This window comes from Siniperca chuatsi, linkage group LG8 (assembly GCF_020085105.1).
Source record: "Siniperca chuatsi isolate FFG_IHB_CAS linkage group LG8, ASM2008510v1, whole genome shotgun sequence".
Classification (NCBI taxonomy): Eukaryota; Metazoa; Chordata; class Actinopteri; order Centrarchiformes; family Sinipercidae; genus Siniperca; species Siniperca chuatsi.
The window spans coordinates 13,657,521-13,677,953 of record NC_058049.1 but is presented as its reverse complement, the minus strand read 5'-3'; the positions used below and the strand labels follow the sequence as shown (position 1 = coordinate 13,677,953).

Here is a 20,433-nt window from a genome sequence, read left to right as displayed (position 1 = left end):
TCATTTGATTGTAAAAGATTATATAATGTAGGTATTTCAGGCACATTACAAGTTTAGTTATAAGTTTCTTTTATTAATTATAAGCCATGAGAATCCACATTTTGTCTCAAATAACTCATCAATATTTTAATCATTCTATTTATTTGAAAATCCTGAGCACAATATCAAGTTAAAGAGTATTTGCTTGGTTTTGGTCATTATCTGGCCAATATGATTGTACTTCAGAGGCAATATTGCCCATAAACAGAGGAATATCACATTCTCACAATAGTTATAATCACTGAACAAGTCACAGAGCAGCATGCAGAAGAGGGGTGTACACAAACACATTCATACTCATGGTTACAGGAGGATTCAACCAGTACGAAATTAAACTGCTTATAGCCAATATTATAAGTTCACATTCAGTATCTTTAAGTCTACTACTTTTCAGCCACAAATGGAGCTCAGAATAGTTCCTGCTGAGATGTCAAATCCTTTTGAAACAGCATTCACACTATGAAAAACTTGACTGAAGGTTTGTAGTTCTTTGCAGCTCCTAAAAGTAATTTTTTCACCTCTAAATGAAGTCACTTGTGTTTTCTTCACTGACATTTCTCTGTGGTCCATGCTACATCCTACAGCGCTCTTGCTTGCTACTGTAGGGTGCACAATTTACAATAATACATTGTCGGTGAGGAAAAGACTTTGGGAGACGGTGCAATTGTTTGGCTACAAAGCACTCTAAGTATGCCTCTGACATTTTGTAGTTTTTTGGGGGGCTATAAAAAGTGGCTATGTCTTTTAAAAATGTACAAAAACATTACTAGAATGAGCCAAGAACAAAATTAATAGCAGGTTTTATAGGCTTTATGTGCCTAAGAGGAACATCCATCATATTGGTGGCGGATGAAGTCTAGCAGATATGTTATGGCCAGTATTATAAAACCAGTGTATCTGTCTAATCAATCACAAATCTTTGAAGCTTAAAAATTAAAAATGATGGCATTTCCTTTTACATGAAATATAACACCAACCATCACTGGTGTTCTGAATTTAACACATGGAAGATGCGTTTACTGTGATGTTCATTTATTGTACAAGTGTCACTTCTTGGATGGCTTCCGTTTGAGACTCAGGGACCTCATTGAACCAAACACTCTCCTCCCCAAGTCCCTCAGTGATCGAGAGCGCTGGAGGGGCATTCGTGGAGGAGGGGATGGAGAAAAGGAAGGGGAGGAGAGAGGGGAGAGGGAATGGCAGCTACCTTCCAGGCTCTGAGAACGAGAGAGGTTAAAGAGGCTGGCGGTGGAGGACAGGCGTTTGTCTTCCTCCTTTGCTCTCAGCAGTTTGACCCCTTCGTGTTTGCCAATGTACATGCCACCTTGCCCCACGTCTAATGAGGAGACCCAGTGTGCCCGCTTTGTGTGCTCCTCGCTTTGGTTACGAGGTACCAGCAAGCCTTGGGACTCACTCCTGAACAAAGCCCTCCTGGAAAGCCTGAGGCTGGAGCTGCGTCTCTCCCCATCTTCCTTCCCCCTCTTCTTTGAGAAGATGGGGGAGTTCTCTATTTTTGGCTTCTTGTCATTACTGCTGGATGAAGCCTTGACCCGTCGATGCTCCCTCCTCCAGCTTCCAACACTGTTCCTCCTCCATCCGTAGCCATACTCGGCTCTGTCCATCTCCTCTCTTTCACTTTCTGACTCTTTGCCCCAGAGGCGTCCCTCAAAGCCCCTCCAGAGTTTGTTGGGGGTCTTCCTGGATGTCCGGGCTGCTGATCGCTCCTGCTCCTCACCCCAAACAGAGCTACAGTCCTCTCTCTTGGCATAGCTGCTTACTGTGGCTGCCCTGATCAACTTGTGGGAGGCATGCTTTCCTCTATAAAGCCCCTCCCCGTCCACCCTCTTCCACCCGCCGCTACCCCCACTTCCTCCCCCACTCTGCCGAAGTGATCCACCCCTTGGATGTATACCGCCATGCTCCAAAGGAGAGCTCCTTGTATTGGTGCGAGGCAGGGAGCACTGGAAGGGTGCATCCCGTCTGAAAACAGAGAGTGGGGTGGCACCCAGAGGGGATGGCTGGAGAGGCCGGGGAGGGGAGCGGCCCCTGGGGGTGGGGCGGGACGCAGGGGAGGAGGCTGTGGAAGAGGGAAGGTCGGATGGGGAAGGGATCTGCTGGTAATGGCAGTGTGAGGAGTAGTGGGGAGAGGGAATATGGATGGACTGATAAGGGTGTATGGGGCTGCTGGAGTGTGAGAGAGGAGGGGTGAGGCTGGACTGCGACTGTGGAGAATGGGTGACACTGAGAGACAGCTGTATTGGTCTCTGGGGATTCAGGTCGGTCAGTCTAGTATAGTCATGTGACTGATCTGCCTGGGCTGTCAGGTGAGTTTTACTGTGACCCCTCACCTCGCCTGCAGTATCTGTTTGGAAGCAGTCAATATCCAGCTCCACACCTTGTTCCATCAGTCCAACCACAACAGCCCTAGAGAGGCCAGAGAGGCGGGAGATCTCACCCACCATGGGGGAGTCTTCACTTATCTTGGAACTGGAGTTGGACTCTTGGATCAAGCTGCTGCGCTGAGACCCAGGAGCTGATCCAGAATTTGTACCAAACACTGATGGTCCAGTCTCGGGTGGAGCACCGCTGCTCCAGTCTAAGGAGCGACAGAAGGCAGATGTCCCAAATCCAGAACTGGGTCCAGACCCTGAAGTGACTTCCAGAGAACTGCGGTGGCTCAGGCTGCTTGGACATGTTGAAATGCGAGGGCGAGCCCTAAGTGCTGGGGTGGGTGTAGTGGAGGAGAGTGATGTAGCAGAAGCCGTGGAAGCTGCAGCAAAGTCACTCCTCAAACTGCCATTTTTGGAATTGTCCCCCAGTCCCCGGCTAGAATTTAAACCAGGAGTCAGGTTCAAGTTGAGGTTGAGATGCAGATTTATGTTCAAGTCCTCTCCGGTTGCTGAAGGAAGGTTACCCAGATTGATTGAATTCCTAGTGGCTTTTTTCCCAGTAGTGCTGAGGCTGACTCTGGCAGAGTTTCCCAGCAATGACTTACTGGGAGTTATGCTGAGTGTACTGCGGCTTTCGAAGGCAGAAAGGGATTGGGTGGAACCGTGACTTTTGCCAGGGGTGCAAAGGCCTCTGTGTGTGACTGGACCAGGGGTGGCAGCTGAAGTGAGATCAGAGGTGGAGGTGGTTACCCGTCTGTGGTACTGGCGAGCCAGTCGAGAGATGTACTGCTCCAGCTGGGTGACGGAAGCCGGTGCAGGGGGCTGGAGAGACAGAGTTGGATCAGTGTTGGACTCTTGTGGTTCATCTAGTTGGGGTTCTTCAGGACTCTGAGACGCTGACGGCTCCTGGCTCTGGGAGGTGAAGAGGGGGCTCTGGAGGGCTACAGCATGCAGTGGGCTGGGATAGGGGTACACCTCTTTGGTCCGACGGGACACCAGGTCTGTGCAGTAGCGAGGGTCCAGCTGGGGTTTCGGATTGAGGGAAGAGGTGGAGGAAGAGGAGGTGGGGTCGATAAGCAGAAGGAGGGAAGAAATCAGGGAGTCACCGAGTCCTGAGCAGAGGTCAGACAGAAAGCTCAGACCAGTCGCTTCAAGGTCACTTTGGACTGTAAGAGATGAGAGAAGAAGAATTTCAGATAAAACATTTTTAAATTTTGGATTCTTTACCTTAATATGTATATATTCATCTCTCTCCAGACATAAGAGCGCCACTGATTTTTAGAGCCAGAACACTGTTTTGAACCGTCTTCAGTTGACCTTTTTGAACCAGCTTCAGCTGACTGCTGTAGATTCATATTTCCGTGTGTGTCTGTCTGCATCAGCTCACCTGAAACTGGTGTCCCTTCTGTTGGTTCACGGTCTTCCTGGCTGTTCTGCAGTGCAGGCTGCTGCTGCTGCGGCTGCTGCACTGCACCTTCTGACCACAGGAGGTCAGTGTTGTCAGCAGACAGAGGAACCTGCTCCCACAGCTTCAGAGGTCTGGCCGGTGGCGCAGATCCTCCCTGAGCAGCATCACTGGACACAGAGTAGCAAGAGTCTGAGAGAGAGCTCCCGCTCACTGAATAGAAACCTTGACAAGAGAAAAGGGAAGAAAGAGAGAGAAAGAAATTCAGTATGTACATGTGCTAACATCTAAGTGACAATATCCAACACATTTTTTATAATACTCAGGGGCGCTACTGATGTTGGCCAGAAAATAGGGCCGCCTAGAGTCTTGACCTTTCTGGTTGTGATGAAATATTCTGCCCATTATTTCATTTGTATTATTAATTCTCTAAATTAGGGATTGTACTTATTCCTTGGCCTACTCCAGTTTTATGTTGTTGCTGATGTGTTGGTTTTCTTTTATGGACTGCTTACAAATGTCACTACTCATTATGTTTAATTTAATTTAAAAATGGTCACAAAAAAGAAACATAGAACAATTTCATACACAAGTGTGTCACCAATGTTGCCAATTTATTTAGCTTGCTGTTCCATATACTCTTTGTGTGGTAGGTCTTTCCTGAGGAAGTAAATTATGTTTTCCTTAGCAACAGTGTTAGTGTAGTTTGGATGTATATTAAAATAAACGGGTAGTTAGAAAGGTCAGTAAAAACTAGTTATCACCTACAGAAACTCAAACTTCATCAACATAAATTCCAGGAGAAAGGCGTCACAGTACTGGATCCACTGTTTGATAAGTAACATGTAGGGACTGCATTGTAAAAACACTTACAATATTACAAAAATCTTAATCTTAAAATGTAAGATTTGGAAGAATAAAAGATTAAGTTATGAAACTAACTTCACACCTAAAATTCTGAAATAATGCCTTTCAATGTTTTAGGTTTGAGTTGAATTACTTGCTAAGTTTTAAGATAGCCTCTTCAAGAAAGTAAAAAAAATAGTATAAAAGCAGGCATGCATGGCTGCACAGCAGGGAGAGGAATGTCTGAGTTGGGTGTAGAGATACAGAGACCACAGCTGCAATAAGAGTTTGGCAACAAAGGCTGAAAAGTTGACAGTGACAGAAATGAATGAGTCAGTGCCAAGTCACAGAGTGCAAGTAAACAAAAGTAAAAAGAGTATGGTTAATGTTTAATGGGACTTCTCTTACACAAGGTGAGCTGTAGTTATATCAGAAGGTGTCACACTGTTGGTCATTGTTCAGGTCAGTGCTGTTGACCACAGTGTTTAGGTGTGTGTGTTTACCTGAACTAGGTCTGGAGTCACTGTCCAGATGGACTGTACCACTGGGGTCCGGTGTTGGTGGAGAGAGCAGGTCAGAGGGGGCATCCCAGGACAGAGTAGACCAGCGTGAGTTACTCCCCCCCCTGCCAGATGAGGAGTGGACCGGCCCATCCCCCGAATTACTGCCACAGTCCTCTGAGCTGCTCTGACAGGGCAATACCACTATATCTGAGGGAGACGGAGCCTAAAAAAACAAAACGTGACAATTTAGGCCTGAGCAATATTAATAAAATAAAATATTGCAATATCTTTGATCAAAATACTGTGACTATGACTATACGCATATGCAACATATTTGTCTGGGAAAAAATCATGATATTAATAAGATTGTTTTTTCCAATGTCTGTCAGAACATAGCAAATCTATGCAAAATTACATATAAAATAATAACTGCAACAAGCTATGTTCCAATCTTTAGCATTACAGCACACAAAAGCCCTCACGTGTAAAGCAAAAACTGCAATAACTCTGCACTGAATCATTACTTTGGACTTTTTTACAGTGAGACTGCACTGTCAAGAAACGATAGTATTGTATTATTGTCCATCTTTGAGTGTTTTGTTTTCTCATTCTGTTTCCAGCCATACTTCTAAGGGGGGTCAAGTCAAATCAAGATTATTTATATAGCACATTTCATACGACAGGCATAGATAAATTCAATGTGCTTCAAAATAAAAGCAAGCAAGAAAAATAGGCAAAAATCATGCATACATATAAGATAAGGAGGGTATTACATATATGGAAACATAAGATAAAATGGTATTACAATAAAAATGAAATAAGATAAGTAGGTATTATTAAAAAGGGAATCATAGTAATAAATATACTGATTCTATGATAAAAATTTACCCATTAACCACATACCTTTTATCTGTTAACCACACACTTTAAACCTAACTAAAAGCTTGTGAAAAAAGATATGTTTGTAGTCTGCTTTTAAAAGAAGATACTGTTGTATCAGACCTTAATTCCCGTGGTAAAGAATTCCAGAGAGTAGGACCATAATGACTGAAGGCACCATAAGCTAATTTAGAATTGATTCTAGGTATAATGAGGAGATGATCTAAGGGATCTGACCGGCATGTATTCAGTGAGCGTGTCAACGACGTAGGAAGGAGCTAAGTCATTCATAGCTTTAAAAACAATCAAAAGTATTATATAATCAGTTCTCTGGGGTAACCTGCATGTTTTCAGATGGTGCCATTATTGACAGCAGATTATCAAGGCAGCTAGTACTGTATTGTAGGTAATGTACCACCTAAATATCAATGGAGGTAAGGCCGGGCAATATGGTTGAAATCATTATCATAATAATAATTATCACAGGTATATTTTCTGGTATTGATAAGTCTCGTGATATGGAAAATGTATGCAAAACCCTACATAAAAGTCATCAAAGCCATACACCAAGAGTCAGAAGAAAGATCATGGAGGCCAGTCACATGAGATGCCAAAGATTGTCTTTGAACAGTGGCAGAGATACCACTACCTCTTATCATGTGACCAAAACTACATACTAAAGTTACGTGATGAAAAACTAAACCATCTCCATGACAACTAAGCAATTCCTTCTTCTCAGGACATCAAGTAAATGGACCATAGCACGATACATTTTTGCCAAACTACTGTTTCCAATGTCAAGAATGAACCTTAAAGCTCAACACATATACTGTATGAAATAATCCAACTGATGTTCAAAACAAGGAGCTGTGTTCCACTGTGTGCGCTTGTGCTGCATGTAGCTGACAATATAGTAGGCCTACAGTGGTGTCCAGTACACTGTTTTCTTTACTAACATTAATATTATCTTCTCTTTTTACTATTGCTCTTGCATGCTTATAAACTTTAAACTTATAAACTTTAAATAACATTGGTCATTTTAATCTTATATTCTCATATTCTTTCTTAGAGTGACTTTTTAACATCTATCCAGGGATTACAGTTGAAAGATTTTAAAAGAAGCATTTTCATCAATGTTTATTATTTGTGCAACGTCCCTGTTAAATAAATAAATAAACATCAATAAAAAATTTTAAGTTACTTATTTAATTGCACTTTTTTGAGGCCTGTGTACTTAAATAAGCATTTATAGCAAAAATAAAATCTCACTATTGTGTCAAACAATAAGCAGTTGTGGAAGAAGTACTCAGAACTTACTTAAGGAAAAGTACCAATACAACAATGTAAAAATACTCCATTACAAGTCCTTCATTCAAAATCTGTCTTAAGTAAAAGTACAGAAGTATTATCAGCTAAATGCACTTAAAGTATCAAAATAAAAGTACTTGTTCTGCCGAGAAATGTCTCCTGTGAGTGACATATTATTACATATGACATTATTAAATTATTAATACTGATGCAACAGTTATTTAAATTAAACCATGTGACAAGTTTATAGGGGAAATGTCTCACTAACAATTCAAAGACATCTGAAACATGACAAGAGGCCTAACCAGACACTGCTGTATTATAAGGCATCACAAAAGAAAAAGGTTGGAAACCACTGATTTAATCTTTAACAATTGAATGTATTTTAAAAGTTTATTGTGTTTTTTTTATGTCAAATCTGAATCTGAAAAGTAGCTAGTAACTATAGTTATCAGATCAAAAGTAGTGGAGTAGAAAGTAGAAAAATGTAAAATGTACTTAGTTACTTTCCACCAGTGACAATAAAGTCCCTGTTTTAAACACACAAGTCCTTGGCACTGCATGTCTTTGTGCGAGTAGAGACGCAGACCCGTATCAAAAGACATGTAGGGTTGTACGTCCATGATATCATTAACCAGAAACACGCTTTCCGATGACGTCACACGCTTACCGGAACAGTCAGGAATGAGGCGCCACACACAACAGCAACAATGACAATCGCCCCATCAAGTTAGCAAAGTGCCTCCATTTCCTAGATTAGTAAGGGCTTGGTAGAGTAACCCCCCTCCTCCAATTATCCTCCTAATCCCCTACCCACCCCTTCAGGACAGCAGCCAAGGAGAGCCCCTGCATTAGACTGATCGAGCCCAGACAACAGAAACACTGTGTGGCACTGATCAATCCTCTTGTTACTGAGGAAACAATACAGGTAGTGACTCACTGCTGGGGCGCAATGGGGGGGGGGGGGTCCAGAAGATAATGGGAGAAGACAGATGACGTAACAAAGAGCAGCCAGAGCGGCAGAAGGGAAGGGGGGGATGGACTGAGGACAAGGAAGGAAAAGAAGTGGGAGAAAGAGTTACAGACTTTGACCTGTCTTGGGCTTATCTCCTCTCTTCCTCTGTGAGATCAGGAGCTTCTATGAATCTAAAGTGAGTCGTGGCTGAGTGGGTGACCCAAAAAAAAACAAAAAACGAGTGAGTGAGAGGGACAAAAAAAGAGACAGAGACTGAGAAATAAAAGAGTGAGTCACTGAGTGAGTGAAGGCGGTGAAGAGAGGGTGAGGTGGGGAGGGGGCGAGCGGTTGCCGGGTGAGAGAGAAGGGCATCTTGAAGGACCCCCACCTCCCCCACACTCTCCCCCGACAAATAATCCCCCCCCCCCACACTTCTATAATATCCTTCGAGCCAGCCGCCCCGTGCTCACCATAGCTACAGCTGCTCGCTCTCTAACTCTCGCTCGCCTCTCCTCCCACACAGAACCACAACAGGCCTGGCGAAAGATTTAACTCATCCTCAGCCTGAACACACAGTCCAGTCTGGGTGTGACTCGCGTGTATGTTCTGTTGTCTGTTCTGCCACAAAATCCCACTCACTGCAAATGCACTTCTGCACTTTTTTAAGTTTTTTCTTCCCATCTCTAATTCTATTTAAAGATATGAATTAACCCTTCAAAACAACCCTTGAATGTGTATATATCTGCAAAAATCTCCTTCATCTCTCTTTTTGTACACAAACCTCTCCATATTATCCACCAACAGCATAATGCATTGCACATTACAGGATATAATGTTACAGAGAGACCAGTGCATGATCAAATCATAGGAGGCTTGACAGAGAAGTGGGTGGGGGTCCGCTTAGTAATATGATATTCCTTCATGAAGGGCAGCAGCCCCTCTGGAACAATATGAAGAGAATGTATGGATCGATTGGATGATAATGCTACAGTGATCGCAGCTGCACAAGCAACACAACCTCTTATAAAGTGCATTATGTCATTACAGCAGGACAAATTGCAGCGGTTGCCATGCTGAGACAGAATCATTTGGTCAAACAGTGTAGGATGAAGCGAGTGTTCGGTGAGGAGCGCTTGCTTGTTCTACACCGCACAGTATTTATTGTTTCATGCATTATTAATGTGGTATTGAAATTTAAAGACAGCCCACGCTGTGCATCTTCATCTTCACCAGCGAGTGGAGCGATGAGCTCCCAGCTTTTCTGAAACATTCAGGTGACTCTTTCGTTGCACATAAAAGTATCAACGTTACAGAGTTCAGCAGGATCCCGAGGCAAAGAACCAGAAACAAAAGCTGTCTCACTCCACAAGTCAGGGTAATGGCTCTCCATGTAAGATGATGCTTTCCGACACTAAACCTAATTTCAAAACAGACTGCCTTCAGTAAGAGAGCACACTGCACTGCAGATGGTGTAGAGACACACACATACTAATATATCATGGCTGCAACTAACAATTATTTTTATTATCGATTCATCTGCTGATTGTCTTTTGGTTTCTAAAACATCAGAAAACAGTGAAAAAAGCCCATCACAGTTTCCTGAAGGCCAAAGTAATGTCATCAAATGCTTTGTTTTGTCCGGCCAACAACTAAAAAGCCAAAGATATTCAGTTATACTGAGAAAAGAAAAAGCAACTAATTTTCACATTTGAGAAGCTGAAACCAGTAAATATTTGCCTTTTTTTTGCTTGAAAATGTCTGATTTCCCTCCTTCTCCCACTCCTTTCCTCTATGTGCTAACATTGAACATTGAATGGCAACAGTGGCAACAATCAGTATTTCACCAACTGGGCCTTGACACTAATTCTGAAGAGTTGCTGATAAGTGTGAAAAGACTAAAATGTTGAGAACTCAAAGTTTTCTTCTACTTTATGTAACATGCAGAATACTTCATTTGGAAATCAAAGATGGGGCTATTTATAAAAACAGATTGCCAGCTCACAACTGAATTATTTATGATAGAGAAACATATTTATGCAAATTAAATGTGTTTTCTTTCTACAAACAATACTGAAGAAGCATTGTTTTTAACGTGTTATTTTTTTTTTAATGCTTCACAAATGCCAGAACACATCACATGGTTGCAAAGATGAAAAGAGTCATTTTAAATATCATCTTAACATCACAGATGACACCACACAGCCATAATAATCCCGACCTACCAAATATGGATTTGCACAGTGATAACGTCTGCCCTCTCTCTGCTGTTAGAGAGAGAAAAGGTGAATCACATTTCAAGAGTTTAATTCCAAAATGAAAAAAACAAAGCTGGTGTTAAAGTGGAGCGCATTATGTTATGAGTCATCTAATCCTTGGCTTACAAAATAGTTATATTTTTAAACGCAGAACAACCTGTGTTTTTCAAAGCAATGAGTGATGAATTTCAGGTAAAATTAATATAATGTGTTTGGGGATAAAACCATTACAATAAGCATAGCGTCTCCACCTTTATGGTGGTAAATAAACAGCAGGTGCTCAACTATTCTTTCCTCCTTGTTAAACTAGATGTGGTAACTTTTTCAACAACAAGAACAACAATTTGTCTTGTGCAAATGTTGTGTGTGTGTGTGTGTGTGTGTGTGTGTGTGTGTGTGTGTCGGCCGGGGCAGAGGGCAGGGGGCAGAGTGCCAGCCTGCTCTGCTACACTGGCAGCTCCCTTCAGAGGTGAGAATGAGCAATGCTGCTCGGCCTCTCCATAGGATATCTCAGCACCACGGGGGGAAACTACAGAGGAGATGTTGGTAGGTGGGCGGTGAGGAAGGCAGCACATTATGAGCTGCACTTCCATGCAGATGCCCTCGCTCAGATGGGACTGCAATTTCTGTCCCTGCACTGATAAAAACAGATTTCATTATTCAGAGTTGTTTTCCTCCCGTCAGTGCAGGCTATACGGGATTTAATTTCATATGATTTTGTCAAATAAATAACACCGTTCTGCAAAAGGTGACCTCAGCTGTGGCCCGATTTAGACAGAACACGTATTAATGTGCTACAGGCTGCTGACTAACACGACTCATTAGTGTCAGGCACACACATACAACGTATTCACAGTGCATTCCTTTTTAAAATAGTAGCCAATGTTTCTGTCAATCCTCTAATTGACTATTTTTTCAGCTCTGGTCGTCCCTGTTGCTCTTAAGATTCAGTATTTTCTTGCCAATTCCCATTTTAGATTAATGAATACGTCTCCCATTTCTAACCAGAAGATCCTGCTGGGTGCATCCACATATCCTTTTCAACAGACTTTACATCTTGATGACTTCACAGGTTCAAATGTAGTTCATGTTCAGGAATAATGGACCAGACCACATACAGCCCCCAGAATCCAGGCCTCAGGATGGGGACCAGTTCACATCCTGTGTTCCTGTATTACATGTCAACACACATTCCCCACATCTCTCAACACAAAAAGACCTGCGTATGCATTTCAGGACAAAGTGGGTTACTTTATATGCAGGTGTGTTTAAAGACCACACATCCTAACCTCTCTGTTTAAGTCACTCTCCACTGGAGCATCCAGGATTTCACAATAAAAGATCAAAACTGCAGTTTTAGCTCAGGACAGGATGAGGGACAGTGAAGGAGTCTACCTTCATATTGTGATCAGAGTGATCTGAATGCAAACTGGGTGCCAAAGTGACCTTTACAGCTGATGAGCTTACCAGTCAGAGCCAAGAAATGCAGCAGTGTCTTGTTGCTGGCTTGTGTGTTAATACCTACAGCTGATTTTATCTGTATCCCACCACATCCTCCTCTCTAACCTTGAGGCAGGGCACAGAGCCAGCCAGACAAGAGCTGGTCCTGGTACCCTGACCTCAATGACATTTGCTCCATGTGACGGTCACACACACTTTCTGTGTAAGATGACCGGGGCTGCTTGGATGGTCTCTGGCACCAGCTCACTCAGTTGGGTGTTCAGATCTCGGCACAGTCATGCGCCGCCAGGCAGCGATAAAATCTGTCTATTGAGCCGCAGAGGGACTGGCTCGTTGGCAGATCACCGTCATCCCCGTATTCATATTTAATAACCTCGTCATGTAGAGATCCGGGCTAAGCTGACAGACGCACTGACTGACCTGTTGCCTGCGGGATGTAGCAGAGCCATGCTCGGCGTCCGAGGCGGCGCTCTCCGGGGCTCCGCTCCCCTCCTCCGGCCGTGGCTCTTCGGCGTTGGCGGCAGCGGGGGCTCGGTCCTCAAGAGCGGCGTCCACCATCTCCAGGTGTTTGCACCTGAGCACCTCCAGCTCCAGCACCCCGGCCAGCGTCGCTTTGAGGCGCTCTCCGATGCGGTCGCGCTCGGTGCCCGACCAGAGCGAGTTCACGCAGCCGCGGCGGCCGGCCATCCTCGTCGGGGTGCCGGCAGGCGGAACCAGGGGCGCACCGCTGACCACCGCTCACTTGCCGTACAATGATTGAGAGGGATGAACGGGCTAAGGTCCAGTTCCAGGTAGAGCAACACGGGTCCGGACGAGCGATAGCAACATAGCAGTCGCTTGAATTAACGCAATAAGGAAAACATTATCCTCACCATCTCTAACGTGCCATGCAGCCTACAGCTTCAGGCTGCCCTGCTGGCTGGCACAAGACTAGAATAAATGAATCCACCGGTACACTGAAGGAACATCAACGAGTCATGTCTCATATTAATCCCCGCTTAATTTCCTGTTGACACTGTCCCCTTGTTCATGTCATAAGCTTCCCGGTCCGGTGCAGTTACCATGGTGCTGGGCTCCGGAGCCTGCGCTGCGTCCCTGATGAGACAATGCAACAGACGGACGGAGGGTGATAACGTTACATGTGGGAGCAGGCAGGCAGCAGAGAGGAGGAGCCGCTGCACCAGAGCTGCACGGGGATTGGTCGGGGAAGTTTTTCGAACGGACGCGTGGAAAAAAAATCCCCGACTGTCCAACTTCAGGATGCCAAGGACAAATTCCTACAGTGTTTCCATAGAGGTGGTGAGGTTACAAAGTGACCTCAACATGCTCTACAGTCAGCGGTGGAAAGTAACTAAGTACCTTTACTCAAGTATTGTACTTAAGTACAATTTTGAGGTACTTGTATGCTACTTGAGTATTTCCATTTTCTACTACTTTACACTTCAACTCTACTCCATAATAAATTATGATGTAATTAAGCTACCCAGCAGTAAATAAAGTAGTTAAAATAAGCTCCACCTTTACCAGCTCCAACATTAAAGTGATGTACACATGAATGCATCATAAATTACAATCAGTGATATTATACTATATGTATTATTTTGAAACTGGCCATTCTGCATAATGAGTACTTTTACTTTTGGTACTTTTTTTTGGTAAGATTTTGAATGCAAGGGACTGGTGTCAAAATCTAGTTTTAGACCGTTATTATTTTACTTTCTGTTGTATTCAAATGGTGCATAATCCTGAATAAAATTGTGTTTACTCAAATTACAACAAAATTAACTGGCACGCTGTGAACGGGGGTGTGTATTATTCCAGAATAGGAGTACTGTTTGGTCTCTGGGTCTCTGTGCAGTCTGTTGTGTGCACAATACTTTAATGGGAACTTCAAGGCTAAACATACACAGTGTACAGAGGCAGGTTGGGTGGGCAGCAGGTCAACAGGGGCCCAACAGCAAATCTTTGTCTGGAGCCCTCTAACGGGTGAATCCAGCCATCCCTCTGAAATGTAAGAAGATTCAGATTCTTCTTAAACTAATGTAAGATCTCATTATTATTATTTTTAAATCTGTTGACTACTTTACCAAGGCTTTCTGTTATTTCGGTGGATACAAACTTGATGACAAGTGCATTTATATTCTTTTAAATGTCCTCCATACAAGTCAAACCATTTGTGAATATCAAAATGTCCAAGTCCACAAGTTTAAAAAACAAAACAACAAACAAAAGTATACAATCTTCAATTTGAAAAAAGGGGATTAGTCAGGTTTTATCAACTAGACTCATTAATGGTGAAGCTGTTGGGGGAAAAAATCTAATATGAGTGGTGTTGATATTTCAATCATGTATCTGTATTGTGTATGTTTGACAGATACAGTGCACTTTACTCTAGTGCCATCTTTCAACCAGCAGAGGGTGATCTTCACCCTCAACAGAGCATCTGTGCCTGATTGTGTTCCCACAGCCTGGTGGCTCCCAAACTACAACCCTGACTGTAGGACCTCCTTAAAGAACAGGACGTTTTCCATGTCTGAGTTAAACTACATGTACATTCAGTTGCTAGTTTATTGACAGTGGAGAGGACAAAATATTAGAAACACAGCAGTATAAAGCAATACAATTCATCAGCACCACAAACTGCAGCCTCCAAAATTATCATACAGTTGAATCAACACCTCTCTAAAACAGTTTCAACAAAACTGAACATCATAACCCTCATAAAGACAGGATTTATTGCAGAGTTGTTGTAGCAGACTGCTTAAATTTTAGCTAATTGTACCTAATAAACTGCCAACTGAGTGTATTTACTGCAACTTTAGAAGAAAAAACATTGTGGATCCTTGACAGGGAAACATATCGTAACACCGACTCTAGAGTCCTTATTTCCTTAAACCTACAGCAGAAACAGCCATAATACATGTAGTGAAAACGCTTCATACTGAAATCCTATATTTTTAATGGCATTAAAACAACGGTTATATGCAAGATAGATGTTTGGAAAAACTTTCACTTTTCAACCAATTTTAGCCCAGTTGACAAAGCAATCTCAACTTAAGGTCCATTTAGCAGCTGTTCTGAAGTTTTGACCTTATCACATGATCTTTACCAGCAGAGTAGAGTTTTCCCGTTCCCAGAGGTGGACGAAGCCCTCAGATCTTTTACTTAAGTAAAAGTAGCAATACTACAGAGTAGAAATACTAGTAAAAGTCCTGCATCAAAAACTGTACTTAAGTAAAGGTACAAAAGTATTGGCATCAAAATATACTTAAAGTACCAAAAGTAACAGTACTCATGCAGAATGGCCCATATAATTATATTATTGGATTACAATTATTGATGCATTAATGTGTACATCACTTTAATGCAGAAGCTGGTAAATGTTGAGCTTATTTTGCCTACTTAATATACTTTATTTGCTGGGTAGCTTGTGAATTTCCCCCGGGGATCAATAAAGTTTTATATTAACCTACAATAATACATCAGAATTGATTTGTTGATTATATTCAGTATTTTTCATCATGTCTATCTGTCTAACCTTTTCCTTTCTAAGTGCAGTAAATGTCTGAATGTGGAGTCAGTAAATAATAGAAAATAGATCAGAAAAACAAGAAACTGCACAGAAGAAAAATGGAAAGATATTCACATCCCATTTGCTGCAGTTTGGACAATCTGCTCCTGTAAGAAACCCAGTACTGAAACCTCCACATCAACAGGAGAACACACACACTTCAGTCACCATTATTATTGATCATGATCATTGTCAGCCATGCTGAAACAAGAGCGTAACACGTGGGGCATGGCTATCAGACAGTGAGGTCAAAGGTCACGAGTTAACAAAATGCGCGTGTGTGGTGGACAGATTCAGAGCAATCAAGTCTCATGATAAAGGTGGTGGTTGTTTATGCTCTTCACATGGTGGGCTGCCCTCATTACACTTCTCTCTTCATGCTTGTACTCCTCTGTGTGAATGTGTACGTGACAGCAGCACCAACATCACAAGTAGATGTGAGAATGCCCTGTGAGATAACCAGTAGGCTATGTGGGAATCTGGTTTGAACCAGGGAAGAGGGAAAGAGCACACACACACACACACACACACAAACACACACACACACACACACAGATGCACCCCTGCATCCACACACTGCCCACCAGGACGAGGAGTGTGTCTTTGTTTGTTGGTGTCACATTTTCGACTCCTCCCAGCTCTGTCTCCTATAAAACACCAGTGGTTGGAGCAGATCTTTGAGGTTTGCTGACTTCCACCTGAGGGGACTTCACCGTCAGCCCGGGCAAGACCGCCACACCGGCTCCATCAGCCTCCATCATCGCTGGTCTCTTAAAACCGCCCCCTCAACAAACAAACATGGCTCCTTTTGAGAAATCCATGGAGACGATGCCCTTCAAGCAGAGGAAATGTCTCGGTAAGTCACATTTTTAGTTGATTCTTTGATTGCTACAATTGTTACATCTACTTGCATCAACAGTGCACAGATGTGGGTTTTAAAAGTGTAAAATATGTATAAAATAGCGCACTTCATTTTCTTTTTTAGAAACAAGAAAAGATGAAGTGTGCAGCATTCGGTCTAAATTCCCAAACAAATTGCCTGTGAGTTGATTTTTCCATTCTGGTATTTTACAAATATGATACTTTATATTGCTTGTGATAGCACTACCGGCTGATCCCAGATGTGTTTTTGTGCTCAGGTGATTGTTGAACGTTACATCCGTGAAAAGACTCTCCCCCTGTTGGACAAAACAAAGTTCCTGGTTCCCTTCGAGCTCACCTTGGGTCAGTTCCTCTGCCTGCTCAGGTAAATGATTTGTAGAATCGCAGACCTTCTCACAGCTCCTACTCACTTCTCAACCAGCTTGTTTTTGTTTTTTCTAGCCTTTTTCTTCTCAGTGCAACCCTCCTTTCTCTCCACTTTCTCCCTCAAGCTGTCAGATTTGCTATTGTTCTCTGTCTCCCTCATACTCTCTCCTCCTTTGTCCTAAAAAAAAATCTCTTTTGTTTTCCATCCTTTCTCCACCTCTCCAACTGTGTCTTTCTGTTAGGAATAAGATTGCCTTGGACTCCACCCAGGCGCTGTTCCTCCTGGTGGCAGAGAAGAGCATGTCCTGCATGTCCTCAAGCATGGGGGAGGTTTATTCCCGCCACAGCGACACTGACGGCTTCCTCTACATCACCTACGCCTCGCAGGAGATGTTCGGAGCACCTCATCCAGCAGCCAGGCCGCCCTGCTGAGCCTGAAGCAGATAATATGAACTGATGGTGGTGACACCACACCACTAATCTGGAAAACAAGGACAAACTGAGCCAAGCCGAGACTCTTTTTGTCCATTTTTTTAAGCCCCAAACTGCTTATCGGCCTACCTCATGAACCTTTCTGGACATTCAGACACAGCAAATCTTCATGCTCTGCCACCTCAGCTGGGTGGACAAGACTTACTCTGATGATGTCTTTGTTTTAAACTGATTGATTGTTTTACTGACTAATTGGCATATTTATCTCCTGTACTGGTCTGAGATATTAGAAAGTAGAAATCAATACAGAGAATTGCTTGCGAGTTGTTTTTAAATTTAGGAAACAGTCAATAAGATGAAACAGAGTGTTGTGATTATTCACTGTTGCTCCAAAATCTTAAAGAAAATATTAAAATTATGATTGTTTTTTGCCCGTTATATGTCTTTACAGGTCAAATGTCCATATGTGCCCTTCAGTTACCTCAGAAACTTTGAGCTTCAATGCAAACAAAATGTATTTCACATTGCCATAATGCCAGTTCAGTGTAAAGCCACCATCACCTTCTCCACGCTACACAAACAGGGTCAATGTCTTGCTGGTAATCAGACTCCTTCTTAGCACTTATCTCCCCTTCCTCCTCTCCTTTCTTTGATTGCCATCTTCATCCTCGTCTTCCCTTCAAAATGTGAAACTGTGCTCCGGACTGTCAATTTAATGCTGCTCTGATTTGTTCTGCCTCCATCTGTCAGTATATGAAAAAATAAATTCTCGCCGTTTTAATTTATTGACTTTGTGTGATATTTAGGGTTTATAAGAGATATTGTGCTGAAAGTTACAATATGATGCACTATGAACTGTTGGTGTTTTACATGCTGCTTGAAAAAATTGTCTCTTTAAAACGTCAACTTTTCAGGCAACAGCTGTGTTTTTTAGTTTAAAAACAAAATAGATATGGTTCATAACCTCTTAGGGATTTTTGTGATGGTTAAGGAGTTACTATATTAACCACAGTTGAAGCCATGGGTGGGTTACACTTCAAATCCAGTGATTTCCCTGCTTGTACTCATATGTGCTGCACACACACACACATACAGGTGCCTCATTCCTCACCTGCCTCTGAGAAGTTGCACTCCCTCCACATGACTGTGTTATATAAGCCAGAACCAGTCAACTATCTACAGGGGTCAATGTGTCAGAGGGCTGGAGTGATTATTTTTAGACATTCAGCAGAAGGGACAAATGTGACCCAAAACACTGAGAGACAGAGAGTGACTGGGAATACAGATGAAAAACAAAGAAACAGAAGCAGAAAAACTGGGAAAAGCTGCTCTCTGTAAACAGTGGAAGAAAAGGAGGGAAGAGGGAACCAGAAACAGGGGGGAAGATAGTGACGCCCTAACAGAGGAAGACAGGAAAAAGGAAACACTGTATAGGAGAGATATACAGTGGGGGAGAGAGCCAGCTATCCAAACACACAGTGTACAGAAACACAATCCTACCTCCTCTCACTTCACACCACTGTGGGCATTCCAGCAGCTCTCTGTCAATATATTATAATACCAGAACAAGAGGAACCCTGCAAGCTACCGCAAGCTGTAAATTATCTGTTTTGACCACAGAGGAGTTTCAGTTTGCAAAAATCTTAACACAAAATGCTACAAACATCTGTATCCAGTTATGTAAAACATCACACAGTAGGTTTATCAGAGTAACATTGCATATGTTCATTGCAAAATTTTAATCATTGTTGCATTTTGAAATAAAATCATCATTATCAATGTTGGAGTTTATTTTATTTCATTTATTTTATTGAATTATGCTGTAAATATAGATCATGTAGTCTGGAATCTGACTGTAAGTAGGTAAAGCCTACATTCCTACAAGGTAATATTATGCTTTTGACTGTACTTCATTGCATCAGTTTACTTTTCCTGTTTGTTTTTATTCAAGACACCAAATCTTAGATATTTAAACCAATTGTAAATGTACGCAAACCACAGTAAGCCACAGTAAAGCATAAAACATTTAACTACAATTTACACTACAGTAACAGACACTCATTACATTACAACATTTTGACAGTAACCAAAAGAGGAAGATGCTTCAGTCGAACGCAAGTCAATCGAGCTGTCTGTGTTTCTGAACTATTTTATTTGGTTGGAATATTAGGGTATATCGTGACTGTCAGTGCTATCCGTTTTAGGATTTTATTCATCCATTTTTGTTGTTTTGTTTATTTTTAATCTACTTTGTATCTGTTTTTAGATTTCTTATTATGATATATTTATTGCTCTTGCTTACAACTCACACTGAGGCCATGACCTGCAATGTAGGATCACAAATACACTTTATTTTTAGGAGGTTATTATTTGCAACACCATCAAATGATAGGGTAAACTGGTTCAAAATAAATATAAGGCATCAATGGGGCCTTTTGTTATCAATGCAACTTGAGTCACAATGTTCACGGTGAGCAGTGTCCCTGTACTGTAGCTGCAGCAGAGAACAGCTGAAGAAAAAGAAAGGACACATCCATACGGAGGGTTAGAATTGGCCCAAACATGAGTCTATCCAAACAGGACACCTGTAATAACTTATCAAGACACAAGAGAGCGCCTCTGGACTTTATCAAAGCTGAAAACTCCTGCCACTGTGGTAGAAAAAACAGCTAGTGAACATCATGTGTATCTGACGCTGACTGATAATCTGGTGAGTCAGTGTGCAGAATTTCAATGAGTCTTCATTGAGGCCAAGTGTGTGGATGAGGGAGAGACGCATGACTCTGAGTGTGGCCTGAAAATGAAACGTAACATTGTGTTTTGGAAGAGGAAGATTGGTGCTCTTGACTGTGATTCAGGGCGTCACAAAACTTGAAAAACAACCAGGTGATGTGGAAGCTGACAGATATAAAACACCAGTGTGGAAAAATGTAAACACATGTGATTCTTGACCTCGCATCACTCACTTGGTTGCAGTTCCTTTAGTTCACATGGGATAAACATATAATTGCTTCAAATTTACTATTGACTGTTGAGGTGCATCTGATTTACATTTCAGTTGCTTATACCTACATCCCATCTGAATTATGCAAACAGACCTCAGAGCAGATTCAGAATGTAAAGTGAAGTTATAAGTAGCCA

General features: G+C 42.3%; 2 protein-coding genes across 2 annotated transcripts; one reads left to right on the top strand and one right to left on the bottom strand.

Annotated features, from left to right (window-relative positions):
• Positions 1-52: 52 nt before the first annotated feature.
• Positions 53-13,809, bottom strand: si:ch211-168f7.5 (agglutinin-like protein 7). The gene is made up of 4 exons (XM_044205190.1): positions 12,462-13,809; positions 5,184-5,406; positions 3,817-4,059; positions 53-3,595 (listed from the first exon to the last, which is right to left on the bottom strand). The coding sequence occupies exons 1-4, from the start codon at positions 12,726-12,728 to the stop codon at positions 1,086-1,088; spliced, it is 3,243 nt and encodes a 1,080-aa protein (XP_044061125.1). The 5' UTR covers positions 12,729-13,809; the 3' UTR covers positions 53-1,085.
• A 2,176-nt stretch (positions 13,810-15,985) lies between these two features.
• Positions 15,986-18,073, top strand: map1lc3cl (microtubule-associated protein 1 light chain 3 gamma, like). Its single transcript, XM_044205192.1, has 4 exons — positions 15,986-16,468; positions 16,598-16,653; positions 16,752-16,858; positions 17,103-18,073. Exons 1-4 carry the CDS (start codon positions 16,411-16,413, stop codon positions 17,290-17,292), a joined length of 411 nt encoding a protein of 136 aa, XP_044061127.1. The 5' UTR covers positions 15,986-16,410; the 3' UTR covers positions 17,293-18,073.
• The last annotated feature ends 2,360 nt before the right edge of the window (positions 18,074-20,433 follow it).